Source organism: Podarcis muralis, chromosome 12 (assembly GCF_964188315.1).
Source record: "Podarcis muralis chromosome 12, rPodMur119.hap1.1, whole genome shotgun sequence".
Lineage (NCBI taxonomy): Eukaryota > Metazoa > Chordata > Lepidosauria > Squamata > Lacertidae > Podarcis > Podarcis muralis.
The window spans coordinates 53,803,496-53,818,251 of record NC_135666.1 but is presented as its reverse complement, the minus strand read 5'-3'; the positions used below and the strand labels follow the sequence as shown (position 1 = coordinate 53,818,251).

General features: G+C 41.5%; 1 protein-coding gene across 1 annotated transcript in view; it reads right to left on the bottom strand.

Moving 5' to 3' along the window:
- ITGA9 (integrin subunit alpha 9) overlaps nt 1–14,756 on the bottom strand; it is a 243,351-nt gene that overhangs the window by 216,100 nt on the left and 12,495 nt on the right. Inside the window, exons 2-3 of the mRNA XM_028751023.2 lie at nt 2,543–2,670; nt 1,076–1,182 (exon numbers count right to left, since the gene is read on the bottom strand). Coding sequence (XP_028606856.2) covers nt 1,076–1,182; nt 2,543–2,670 — 235 coding nt within the window. The remainder of the gene's footprint in view (nt 1–1,075; nt 1,183–2,542; nt 2,671–14,756) is intronic.

Genomic DNA, 14,756 nt, shown 5'->3' with positions numbered 1-14,756 from the left:
GGGGCAAGTGGGTGTACAAACAGGGCTGGTATTTTTGCAACAGCTGCTAAAACCAGAAGGATGTTTGGGGTGGGAGGGCTTCCAAAAATACAGTGGTACCTCGGGTTACATACGCTTCAGGTTACATATGCTTCAGGTTACAGACTCCGCTAACCCAGAAATAGTGCTTCAGGTTAAGAACTTTGCTTCAGGATGAGAACAGAAATCGTGCTCCGGTGGCACAGCAGCAGCAGGATGCCCCATTAGCTAAAGTAGTGCTTCAGGTTAAGAACAGTTTCAGGTTAAGAACTGACCTCCAGAATGAATTAAGTATTTAACCCGAGGTACCACTGTATTTGCAAAACATTGCAAGTAATTTTGGATCACCATTGCTTGGGCCGACTGTCACATCATGTGCACTAATTATGTCACAAACATTGGTAACGGCTGCTAAGGACCATGGAATGAGTGTGGACAATCACACCGTTCCTTTTCAGAATAATCCTCACCAGTTCATGCTCATCACTGATGTCTCTCAGCACAGAAAAATACCAACTCCTGCTGATTTCAGTAGTTAACTTCTGATCCCAGAAGGCCCAGCCACAAAACTAGGTATGCCTGTCTAATAAGTGTACCGAAATCCTTCTACTTAATATTTAGCTTTAGCATACATTAGAAGGTTTATTGTAGAATTACGATATGACGTATAATGAATCTGCCATCTCTATAGGTGCACACATAACATCTACTCGTGGCACCACTAATTTCATGCTTTTTAAAAGAAGAAGAAAGGAGACCCGACTCATTCATAGGAATACAAAGTGCTATTCATTCTGTTCCAAGTCCTAAAGCCTTCACCACTTTTAAGAGGAAGCCCTCGAGGGTGACAGAAGCAGGTGTGACTCCTTTGAAGCCTTCTTTCCAGAAGCAAGCTTTGTCCCCGGGACCCTATTTGCCTTCCTCTTAAAGGATGTGAAAATACAGAGTTAGCTGGATTCTGTCAATCACCGGCACAGCAAATTAATTCGCACGCATTACTACCGGCGACAGCGTGGCACTTCACATTTTGATGGGATGAAGGGAACAGCAAACTTACCAGGATACTTCCTCCAGCTGTGGGCTGCCTTGCCAAGCTTACACCCATCCATTCATCATCTCTGTCCTCCTTGCATGTCTTCCCGCAGGTCATTCCTTGAACATTCGCTAGAATGAATGCAGGAGCAAGGGTGAAAGTTAATAAGGGAGGAAGATGGCATTCGTTTATTTCCACAGTGATCACACAAGTAAGTTGACATAGTTATTTATCATATATCTGGTGAATTCAGGATGAATCCGTGTGGGCATAATACCCTCTTCAATGGCAATGGAAAACAAAAGGAATGCATAAATAGAAATAAGTTTTTCTCCCTTTCTCACGGAAGCAGAATCTGGGGTCATCCAAGGAAGATGAATGATGAAATATTTGAAAGCCCAAGGAAGAACTGAGTTTGCTGATCAATTATGGATTTGCAAATTTGATACCACAAGGAAAAGCAGCTGTAATAGTTCACCCCCTGCCAACTTCCAAGAGCTTTTGGACCAAGACTCCAAAACATATTAGCACTTTTTGCTCATTATGGGGCAATGGAGGGAGAATTGGGAGGATCATGATTTGCTCCCGTGACATATCAGTCCTGGTTTTCTTTTACAGCTAGCTAAGGGTAGGGGACGCGGGTGGTGCTGTGGGTAAAAGCCTCAGCGCCTAGGGCTTGCCGATCGAAAGGTCGGCGGTTCAAATCCCCAAGGTGGGGTGCGCTCCCGTTGCTCGGTCCCAGCGCCTGCCAACCTAGCAGTTCGAAAGCACCTCCGGGTGCAAGTAGATAAATAGGGACCGCTTACTGGCGGGAAGGTAAACGGTGTTTCCGTGTGCGGCTCTGGCTCGCCAGATGCGGCTTTGTCACGCTGGCCATGTGACCCGGAAGTGTCTCCGGACAGCGCTGGCCCCCGGCCTCTTGAGTGAGATGGGCGCACAACCCCAGAGTCTTTCAAGACTGGCCCGTATGGGCAGGGGTACCTTTACCTTTACCTTAAGGGTAGGGGAACTGAGTTAAGACAAAAATGTATAAAGGAAATAGAATTTTTTTATTACACTTAAATGAGTATTTCATATGTATTTACACTGCTTTATATCCTGAATGGGCTAAACACATTTTAACAAAGTCTTCCTCTGTGGCCATATCGAAAACATATTATTACAGGCTTTGACTTCTGATTTGCAATTATTTAAAGGAGAAGCATAAAACACTTCAACATGCATACAGGTTCTGAAGAGAACCTGGCAGTACCACAGGATGACTAACGATGAGAAGCTTCTCTTCTCAAATAATATTTCCTCCATCTGAGAAATACTGATTGTCAAAAACCTCCAGTAAGGCTCAGATCTAAGTTTCTTGTAGTGCAACTTTGGTCAGAGTAGGGTCGGGAGACATTCCCCATGCAGCGAAGCCCTAAAGCTCTTGAGAACGAGAAAATTTTCAAAACAGAGTTTGCATATAAACTTAAAACAGGGTAGACCCATACATACCTCGGCCCATATCCAGTTCTGTGCATCTCCTGTCAGGGTTAGTGTGAACACGACATTTAAACACAGCTCCTGGGGACTTAAGAGAGGCACTGTATTTAGACTCTGCCTTGGGGGCGCCAACCAAAACCCTGGAAATTGAGAGCAAAGGAATGTTTCATTAACGCTACAAGAAGGAAATGAATGCACACAAGTTGCACAGTAACAGCTCGCTCTCATTGACAGGCTATGTTTTCCCAACACCCTTAGGAAGCTATGATCCAAGATACATGTGCCCACCCACCATGGCAAGGCAAGGCATTTTCCTTTAATAAAAACATTAATTATTTGAAGGAGCTAAGAATGCACAATACGATCTCTAGCTCCACCCCCCACCCCAATATAAGCTTTTGGGAAAGAATGAAAATTAACAACAGCAACTATGTATGCATTCTATCCCCACTCAGCCCCAACTCATCAGTTATAAATATGAGCACTCCTCAACCCAGAAGAACGAACGTGGAACATTCATTAAAATGGTCTGAGATTGAAGTACAGTGGTACCTCGGTTTACGAACTTAATCCGTTCCGGAAGTCCGTTCTTAAACCGAAACCGTTCTTAAACCAAGGAGGGCTTTCCCTAATGAGACCTCCTGCCGCCGGTGTCCTTCCACCATTCGGCTTCTGTTCTTAGACTGAGGTAAAGTTCGCAAACCGGGACACTATTTCCGGTTTTGCGGAGTTCGTAAACTGAATAGTTCGTAAACAGGGCTGTTCTTAAACTGAGGTAGCACTGTACACTGTGGGTGTGAGCTTAATCTGTGATGTAAAAGGGACTTCCGGAGGCGGCGCGTTCGGTAATGGCTGCCTGCTCCTTGTAAGGAGAGGGGAGCTCCGCTGAAAACGGGTCGTCCGCTACGGCGAAGCGGAGACCCACCTGAGATCGTAAAGAAGGCCCAAAAAACTTTAAAGGATTATTTTGAAATCAACTTGAATACCTCAGTGGAGAAAAGAACAATCTGGGACGCCAGTAAAGCTGTAATGAGGGGGTTTCTGATACAACAAAACTCAATTAAGAAAAAACTCTGGAATGGGAAAAAGGATAAAATATTGGAGAAGATAAGAGATGGAGAGAAAAGGTTGAGATCTAAACCAAAATCCAAAGAGATCTTGCGTGAAATTAAATTCCATCAGGCACAATATTTGAAGTTGATAAATCAAGAAGTGGAATGGAAAATTAAACAAATGAGACAAAGATCCTTTGAGTCAGCAAACAAATGTGGGAAACTGCTGGCATGGCAGTTGAAAAAAAGACAGAAACTTAATTACGTTACCAATCTAGAGGTGGAAGGGAAAAATATCCAGAAACCAGGTGAAATTAGAAAGTGTTTCCAGAAATACTTCAAAAAGTTGTATACACAAGGGCCTGAGGAAGTGTCTGAGATGGAACGATTTTTGAAACTCAATGGCTTACCAGAACTGTCTCAGGAGAAGAGATCAATCTTGGATTGTAAAATAACACAACAGGAAATGGAGGATGCCATTCAGAATATGCAGTTGGGCAAATCTCCAGGCCCAGATGGGCTTACCTCCAAATACTATAAGACATTAAAAGACTATTTGATTCTACCACTAATGGAGGTTTGCAATCAGATTATGGGGGGAAGAAGGGCACCGGAAACGTGGAAAGAAGCTTTCATCACATTGATACCCAAAGTGGAAACTGAAAAGACTCAACTTAGGAATTACCGTCCCATCTCACTCCTAAATGTGGATTACAAAATATTTGCAGACATTTTGGCAAGTAGACTGAAAAAGGTGTTAAATGAAGTAATTCATAAGGACCAAGCAGGCTTTCTTCCTGGCAGGCATCTGTTTGACAATACTCGGAATATTATCGATATTCTGGAACTTTTACAAACAAATATTAACACTAAAGCAGTGTTAATCTTTATTGATGCCGAGAAGGCCTTTGACAATATTTCTTGGAAATTTATGAAGAAAAACTTGGAAGGGATGGGAGTGGGACGAGGGTTTGAAAATGGTATAGAAGCAATTTATTCAGAACAAAAAGCTAAGTTGATAGTGAACAATGTGGTGACAGAGGAGTTTTATATTGAAAAAGGAACACGCCAGGGGTGCCCCTTATCCCCCCTATTATTTATATCAGTCCTGGAGGTTTTGCTGAACATGATCAGGAGGGACCGGCAAATACAGGGGATTACGGTCGGAGTGAAACAATATAAACTGAAAGCATTTGCAGATGACTTAGTAATAACATTACAGGAGCCAGAATCTAGTACAAAAAGAGTTCTGGAACTGATACAAGAATTTGGTCGGGTGGCAGGATTTAAGTTGAACAAACAAAAAACTAAAGTTTTGGGGAAAAACTTGACGCCTTTAGAAATAGAGGGGTTTCAGAAGGAAACAGAGTTAACTGTGGTTAAGAAAGTGAAATACCTGGGGGTAAACTTGACGCCTAGAAATTTGAATTTGTTTAAGGACAATTATGAGAAATGCTGGTCAGAAGTTAAGAAAGATTTGGAAACTTGGTCGAGACTGAAGCTTTCCTTGCTGGGCCGAATTGCCGCTGTTAAGATGAATGTTTTGCCAAAAATGTTGTTTTTATTTCAAACCTTGCAGGTCGTGGACAGAGTGGAATGTTTTGGAAAGTGGCAGAGGGATATCTCAAAGTTTGTCTGGCAGGGCAAAAAGCCCCGAATAAAGTTCAAAATACTAACTGATGCAAAAGAAAGAGGGGGGTTTGCCCTGCCAGACTTAAGGTTATACTATGAGGCGGCAGCCTTCTGCTGGTTGAAAGATTGGATTCTATTAGAGAATACAGATGTCCTAGACCTGGAAGGTTTTAATAACTCGTTAGGATGGCATGCTTATCTGTGGTACGGCAAGGCAAAAACACATGGAATGTTCAAAAACCATATTGTCAGGAAAGCAATTTTTATGGTCTGGCTGAAATACAAAGACTTACTTGAAAGTAAGACTCCGAGGTGGTTATCACCAGTGGAGGCTAAGGCGTGGAAAAAACCCAATATGGAGACCGGCTGGCCGAAATATTGGGAACTAATAGAAAAAGTAGGTGACAATTGGAGGTTGCGGAGCTTTGAAAATTTAAAAGATAAGGTGCGAGATTGGTTTCATTATGCCCAAATTAACGAGGTGGTTAAGTTGGACAAAAAAACAGGATTCCAGGTGGAAAAATCGAAACTTGAGACAGAATTGTTAGAACCAAAGACCAAGGTTTTATCGAGAATGTATAACTTGCTGATTAAGTGGAATACGCAGGATGAGACAGTTAAATCAGCCATGATAAAGTGGGCTCAGGACATTGGTTACAATATCATGTTTGAAGACTGGGAAAGGTTATGGACCACCGGTATGAAATTTACGGCATGTAATGCCTTGAAAGAAAACATTATGAAAATGGTATACAGGTGGTACATGACCCCAGTCAAGCTTGCTAAGATATACCATTTGTCTGATAACAAATGTTGGAAGTGCAAAGAGGCTGAAGGAACATTCTTTCACCTTTGGTGGACTTGCCCAAGAGTGAAGGCCTTCTGGGAAATGATCTACAACGAGTTAAAAAAGGTGTTTAAGTACACCTTCCCTAAAAAACCGGAGGCCTTCCTCTTGGGTATTGTCGGCCAAAAGGTTTTAAAGAAGGATAGAACGTTTTTTATGTATGCTACCACTGCAGCAAGAATTTTGATCGCCAAACACTGGAAGACTCAAGATTTACCCACGCTGGAAGAGTGGCAAACGCAACTGATTGACTACATGGAATTGGCCGAAATGACTGCCAGAATCCGAGACCTGGGAGAAGAAGCAATGGAGGAGGACTGGAAAAAATTCAAGAATTACTTGCAAAAATTTTATAGGTTATATGAACTATAAAATGATGCATAATTTGAAATGCTAGCCCCAGCAATGAGAATGCAACATTTACGGAATTGGATAACATTATTGAAAGAATCAATGTTTAAATGTTAAAAATGATAATATATTCTGTTTTTAGAGTAAATGGACAACAAGGGATTTAAACTTAAACTGCAATTGAAAGTATAAAAGAAACACACGAAACAAGGTTATAATTTGCTGATAAATTTATTGTTAAGAATGCATTGTGCGGGAGATGTGGGGAAGCTCGATAGAAATAAGTTGTTGAAAGGTTATGATTCTTTGTATCTGCTTTTTGTTTTGTTTTTCTTTCCTTTTTTTTTTCTTCTTTTTTTCTGTCTATGTCTGAAAAAATGCAATAAAAATTATTTTAAAAAAAAATAATAATCTGTGATGTAAAAGATTTTCCAAGTCTGCTTTGATGCCATGTGGATGGCAGCATACAAGACTTAACACTTGTACGTGCATTTCTCTGAGATGACAACATGTTTGGTAATTGGTTTTTTTAAAAAAATATCAATAAAGTTTGGAAGAAGAAAGAATAAGAAATTATGCTGAAAGTTGGGATGGGAGACTGTCCATTTTAGTTTCTCATTTTTCTGATCTTAAGTTTAGTTCTCCATATTTCCACTTCCATTTAATTTTTTTTTTTAAGTCATCCTGAAAAGTCGGCAGCCATTTAGTGTGAGTTTCTCCTACATTTGTATGTGATTTTGTCACATACAAAGCATTTTGTATTCCATTTTGACTAATAGATGCACTCTTTGCACACTTTGGCCTTAGTAGACACATTTTTATAAACATCACTTGATTGGAGAACTGCACTGCAAAATTCAGAGAAGCGCAAATTTCAAAGGATGGCTGTTTTCCTGTTTGTATAATGTTTTAGAAAGTGCAAATTAGGTAGGTTAGCCCCTTAAGTGCGACCTGAATTGAATTTGTCCCCATAACCAGATGCAAGAAACGCCATTTATGTACTCAAGGTAAATGTGTGCATCATAATGCACACTCTACAATAGGGTATCCAGAACATTTCTCTGCCTCAGGCAGAACAGCAAATGTTGCCCCCCCCCCACCGCCCTTAGCACAAATCAAAAAGCACTGTACCCAAGGCCAGTCAGAGTCTTGTGGCAAAAGAGGCGGAAAATCACACAAACACCTCTCCACCTCATTGCCTGCAAAAATACAACAATAAGTAAAGCAACTAACTATTTGCTTCCTTTTCATGAAACCCAAAATCTGCACCCTGCTCACTCTGTCTAACAGCAGGGCTGGCTCTGCCCTACAAAATTTGGTGGAAGAAAACTGGGACACTCATTTCATTTCAGAAAGCAGAAATTGAATTCTTCCAATTAGCCCCTGTGGATTCTATGTATATGGTAATCCAATGTGAGCAGATGATGATATCACATTGCAAAAGTAGCATCAATGTTTCCAGAAGCCTTTTTCTGAAATGGGCAAGAGCTTCAATAGGTTGCAAGTTTTTAAAGCCAAGCGAACACTCTGCCAGCTGAACTCATGCCTACCTATGTAACACAATTCACATAGATATCAACAACAATTAGCTAAAACCAGAAGGCACATATAAAACATATCTGAGGAGAAATTTTCAGTTGCTTACATTCAACCCGAAAAGCATTTTACAAAGTGTCAGCCTATCTTATACAGTGGTACCTCGGGTTAAGAACTTAATTCGTTCTGGAGGTCCGTTCTTAACCGGAAACTGTTCTTAACCTGAGGTACCACTTTAGCTAATGGGGCTTCCTGCTGCCGCCGCGCCGCTGCCACATGATTTCTGTTCTCATCCTGAAGCAAAGTTTTTAACCCAAGGTACTATTTCTGGGTTAGCGGAGTCTGTAACCTGAAGCGTCTGTAATCTGAGGTACCACTGTATGGGGAACTCAACGCCTATTTATATTACACTCCAAAACTAGTTGACTGGCCATTCCCTATCCCTAGGAACTCTGAGAATTGCAGTTCCTTAAGGGAGGACGCCGGTGGCCCTGTGGTCTAAACCACAGAGCCTAGGCCTTGCTGATCGGAAGGTCGGCAGTTCGAATCCCCACAACGGGGTGAGCTCCTGTTGTTCGAGCCCAGCTTCTGCCCACCTACCAGTTCGAAAGCATGCCATGTGCGAGTAGATAAATAGGTACCACTCCGGCAGGAAGGTAAATGGCGTTTGCGTGCACTGCTCTGGTTCGCCAGAAGCGGCTTAGTCATGCTGGCCACATGACATGGAAGCTGTCTGAGGACAAACACAGGCTCCCTTGAGCTATAGAGCGAGATGAGCACACAACCCCAGAGTCGTCCGCGACTGGACCTAACGCTCAGGGGTACCTTTACCTTTTAAGGGAGGTTAGCTGTCTCCTTACAACTAGTGGTGTGCTGAGAAACATGATACTTAATAAATTCAAATTACAGTCTCAACATGTACAGTCCTCTATATGAGCATATGAATGTCTCAAGCTCGACACATTTATTTGTCTTATATTAATGGGTGTATCTTTTCCTTAGTTTTACAGACTAGCTTCCTTCTTTTCCAATTGGCCACTAAGAGATCTCTTCTCTCCCCAGCGGTGAAAAGTGTGTTTAGATCCATTTAAAGTAGCCAAAGCTAAGGCATAACTGTATTTAGCTGTAACAAGTCATGGAAATAGTTTCCTTACCAACCACTTATAATTTAAATTGTGAACCGATACGCTGGTAATATTGCCATCAAAGTTTTCTTTTTCAATGATGTCAATAAATTTATATGAATGACGCTCCTTCATGGTGTACATTAAAGAGGAAATGATTGGCATTTTTTATCCAAGCTTGCCCGTCTCTCAGTGGCATTTGTATTGAGAGCTGCTATTTCAGACTCCCTTGTGTTTGCTTCTCAATGTTTGTTGGCTTTGTAGTTTTCTGTAATTTAGGTAACTGGGCCACTAATTGTTCTCACTTGTGAAAACATGGCTCTTTAGAAGGTAGCCCCTGTCAAAAGCCTGCGATTTGGCAGCTTCTCCTCTAAAACTCAAGAGAAATCAAACTGTTAATGTAGCCTTTTCTCCTTTAAAGTTTGTTTTAAATATCTTAGCACAGTTTTTCTGGCTTCAATGAAGTCAGTCAACGTTGAGGCTGCGGAGGAAACATCAGTGTGAGGGTTATTTTTCTGGGTAAATGAATGATACCTCATGTAAATAAATATCTATAACTATATAAATAAACCAGTTTTTACCAACATAATTATATGCTATTTATACATCCCAAAGTTTGATAGAGAGAAAAGCAAACGCTCTCTTTCTTGTTCATACAAAGGTCATAAGGATGAGGTAGCAAACATTCCCTGTGTTTCGTCATTTCAGGCACTTTCCTGGCCCTCAAGGCTGGACGAAGAACTCCCAAAGTCTTTCATGTGCAAATCAGATCAGTATGTAGACAAGACTCTGGTTACAAGGTATAGCAGGTACAAGGGAGGTGTAAATGCATGACTAAGCACAAATGAAGACACTAACCCAACAAGCGACACACACCCTGTATCTTCCCTTGGAAGAGCAGGACTGGCACAGCTGTTAGCACAGAAAGTGGCCAGAGTCCCTGGACTGGACAAGCAAAGGGGGCACTCCTTTAGGTGCATTGGGCCTGTAAGTTTGTTCACACAGGTGTCGCCATGGAGACACAGGTGGAGTTGGAGCTGGCCTTCCTGGCAAGTAGATTTAAAAAAGTTTTGAATGAAGTAATTCATAAGGACCAGGCTGGCTTTCTCCCTGGTAGGCATTTGTTTGATAACACTAGGAACATTATTGATATTTTGGAACTTTTACAAACAAATATCAATACGAGAGCAGTGTTAATCTTTATTGATGCGGAGAAGGCCTTTGACAACATTTCTTGGATGTTCATGAAGAAAAATTTGGAAGGGATGGGAGTGGGACGGGGGTTTGAAAATGGAATAGAAGCAATCTATTCAGAGCAGAAAGCTAAACTGATAGTGAACAATGTGGTGACAGAGGAGTTTAAAATTGAAAAAGGGACACGACAGGGGTGCCCCTTATCCCCTCTTTTATTTATTTCAGTCCTGGAGGTGCTTTTGAACATGATTAGGGGGGACCGGATGGTACAAGGAATACAGGTCGGAGTGAAACAATATAAACTGAAAGCATTCGCAGATGACCTGGTCTTAACATTACAGGAGCCAGAATCTAGTACAAAAAGAGTGTTAGAACTGATTCAGGAATTTGGTCGGGTGGCGGGATTTAAGTTGAACAAGCAAAAAACTAAGGTTTTGGCTAAAAATTTGACATCTACAGAAACGGATGGGCTTCAGAGAGAGACAGGATTAAGTGTGGTTAAAAAAGTGAAATACCTGGGGGTTCATTTGTCCTCTAAAAATCTGAATTTATTCAAAGATAATTATGAAAAATGTTGGGTAGAAATCAAAAAAGATCTGGAAATTTGGTCAAGACTGAAACTTTCCTTGTTGGGTCAAATTGCAGCTATAAAAATGAATGTATTGCCGAAAATGTTATTTTTGTTCCAGGCCCTACAGATTGTGGACAGAGCGGAATGTTTTGGAAAGTGGCAGAAGGATATCTCCAAATTTGTCTGGCAGGGCAAAAAGCCCCGAATAAAGTTTAAAATACTAACTGACTCGAAAGAAAGAGGGGGGTTTGCCCTGCCAGGTTTGAGGTTGTATTATGAATCTGCAGCCTTCTGCTGGTTGAAGGATTGGTTTTTGTTGGAGAATACTGATGTCCTAGATCTGGAAGGGTTTGACAATGTCTTTGGTTGGCATGCATATTTGTGGTACGACAAGGTTAAAGCTCACAAATTGTTTAAAAACCATATTGTCAGAAAAGCATTATTCATGGTCTGGTTGAAATACAAAGACTTGTTAGAGGGCAAGACCCCGAGGTGGCTATCACCGATGGAGGCCAAGGCTCGAAAAAGACCCAACATGGAGGCCTATTGGCCGAAATATTGGGAAATAATTGAAAAAATTGGAGACAATTGGAGGCTGCAGAGCCAGGAGAAACTTAAAAATAAGGTGCGAGACTGGTTACATTATGCTCAAATTCAAGAGGTGTTTAAAATAGATAAAAAAGTTGGTTTCCAGGTGGAAAAATCGAAATTAGAGACGGAACTGTTAGAACCAAAGACTAAGATACTTTCTAGAATGTACAACTTGCTGCTTAAATGGAACACACAGGATGAGACAGTTAAATCTGCCATGATAAAGTGGGCGCAGGACATTGGGCATAACATTATGTTTGAGGACTGGGAAAGGTTATGGAACACCGGAATGAAGTTCACGGCATGTAATGCCTTGAAGGAAAACATTATGAAAATGATATACCGGTGGTACATGACCCCAGTCAAGCTTGCTAAAATATACCATTTGTCTGACAATAAATGTTGGAAATGTAAGGAGGCTGAAGGGACATTCTTTCACCTCTGGTGGACCTGCCCAAAGGTGAAGGCCTTCTGGGAAATGATACACAATGAGCTAAAAAAGGTATTTAGGTATACCTTTCCCAAGAAACCAGAGGCCTTCCTTCTGGGCATGGTGGACCAGAAAGTGTTAAAGAAGGATAGAACTTTGTTTATGTATGCAACTACAGCAGCAAGAATCCTCATTGCAAAGCACTGGAAGACACCAGATTTACCCACGCTGGAAGAATGGCAGACGCAGTTGATGGATTACATGGAACTGGCTGAAATGACTGGCAGAATCCGTGATTTGGGAGAAGAAATAATGGAGGAGGACTGGAAAAAAATTAAGGACTATTTGCAAAAATATTATAAGTTGTATGAATGTTAAGAATGTGTACGATTAGGAAACGTTTGCTTCAGCAACTTGAATAGGTGAATTTGAAATTAAGTTATAAGAAAGATGAGGTAGACAATATGAAGTAACCATACTATGTTTATTTACAGGGTACAAATAACTGAGATACAGTATTTTAAATTTGGAAACATAGTATTTGAAAGATACAGTAAGACATGAAATAAGGTAACAAATTGCTGATGTTACAATTGCAAAGAACACAGAATTTGGAAGATGTGGGGAAGTCCGATTGGAACTGTTAAAGTACTTTGGAAAGTTGGAATTTATGTATACTTTCTTTTTCTTACTTTTACTTTCTACTTTTTATTCTGTAAATTTCTGAATATCTGAAAGAAAACTTAATAAAATATTATTTAAAAAAAAAAAAAGAGTTGGAGCTGGCTTAGCATCTGACTTACTCTCAGTTGCCTCCCCAGAAGGAAGAGGCGTGTCATTTACAAGAGAGAGTGCCAGAGGTGGCTGCACAATAAGAGAGGCCTTATGAGAGGCATTTGATATCGCAGGGATGCAACACTTCTATGTCAATCCATGATAGCCAACGTGATGACTTCCAGGTATCACTGGACTCCTAACTCACATAAGCCCCAGTCAACATACCCAATGGGCCAGGGATGATGGATGTTGAATACAATGACCATCTGGAGGGTGTAACATTGGCTACCCTCTGCAAATGAACTGGATGCAGACTTAGTCACCCACACAGACCCACCGAAATCAATGGGAGTTAAGTTAAACATGACTTAACTTTTTTAAAAAGCTTATTTACATAATTTTGCTGAATTCAATAAGTTCCTCTGATTGATCCAATCACACATCAGAGCATATATTATCAAATTATATTGTGGTGGAACATGCATGACTATAATCTCATCTGTGTGTTTTTAAATTTCGCTACAAGGCAAGAGATCTCCAGCTTTTTCAGAACAAAAGTGTCTAACTCAAATTCCACTGATTTCAATGGGTATACTCGAAAGGTGACCAGGTCCAAATCCAACCCATTGGACATAAAAAAAGTGCTATTCTTTGGGGGTAGGATTCCATTGTTAAGCACTTAAAAAAAAAATATCCCATTGCATCCTTTGTCAGGTATCTGTGCAACAAATCTAAATCTCCCCACCCCTGTAATCAACTTTAGTTTAAATGACACAGCTTAATGGTAAAACAAGACCCTTCAGCCATAGGCCAAGATGAGAAAGATTTTACATGGGAATCTTGCATGTAACAGACCAGGTCACAAGGTGGTCAGAGTTCTGTTTAAGAAAATTATTTATTTTCACAAGCTTTGTTGTAACCACAATTAACTGCAAGACGTTAGCCGTTCACGGGAATCTCTGTGACTAACTGCATGGGAAAGTATGTAAAATAAAGCCAGATAGGGGGGGGGGACCTTTTACAGTTACAAATTCCTCAAGCATTTGAGTCAGCATTCGGTTACAGATTTGGAATTTGCAGCAGCAGCAGCAACATCCAGTGCAAAAATTCAAGCAGAGAGAAACAAGAGAAAAGAGCTTTCCCTCGGGATAGCTGGTGTGATGCCCTCCAGATGTTGCTGGACTCCAACTCCCATCACCCCACCAGCCAGGATACTCAGAGGTAAGGGAAAATGGGAGTTGTAGTCCAGCCAGATCAGTTGGTTAGAGTGTGCTGCTGAAAACGCCAAGGTCATAGTTTTGGGCTAAACTAGATGTGCTATGGGGTCCCTTCCAACCCTACGATTCTAAGATTCTATCACCTGCAATCTAATCTACCATCTGTCTTCTTCTTCTTTGGCGATCACTCGTAGCCAAGTAAGATTGTCTTCCATAAACACGGTTTTAACAATGAGTCCGTAAGTGACTGTGGAGGCCAATTCTGGATCCACACGTCCTTCCACAGTGGGGACATTGGTTTCCGGGAGGGAGTTGATCACGGTGTGGATTTGCCAAGGGTGCCTTCTTCTTAGTGTGTTTCTCCCTTGTGTCCTGAGTTCGAGTGTCTTCAAAGCCCATGACACCTTTGGTAAAGGCTGTTCTCCAGTTGGAGCGCTCGCAGGCCAGTGTTTCCCAGTTGTCAGTGTTTATACTACATTTTTTTAGATTTGCCTTGAGACAGTCTTTAAACCTCTTTTGTTCACCACCAGCGTTACGCTTTCCATTTTAAAGTTCAGAATAGAGTAGTTGCTTCGGAAGGCGATCATCAGGCATCCGCACAACATGACCAGTCCAACGAAGCTGACGTTGAATTAGGTTACCATCTGTACCCTAATAGCAGCAGGGCGGCTCCAACACAAAAGCTGTTACTGCTCACACCTGGGAGCGTGGTCTGAAGGCCTACAATGCAGTAGCCTTGCTGAAGCGAGTCGGAGTCTAGTTGGCACCTCCATGTGGGTGCGCCATCTAGGAGAGAATGGGGGTCCAGCCCCCCCCAAAAAAAATTCAATGGGCGGTCTGGGCCCCCTCAAAGTTCCGTGACGGCTGTGCATGCATGCTGTGGGGCGCGCTTGCATCATGACCA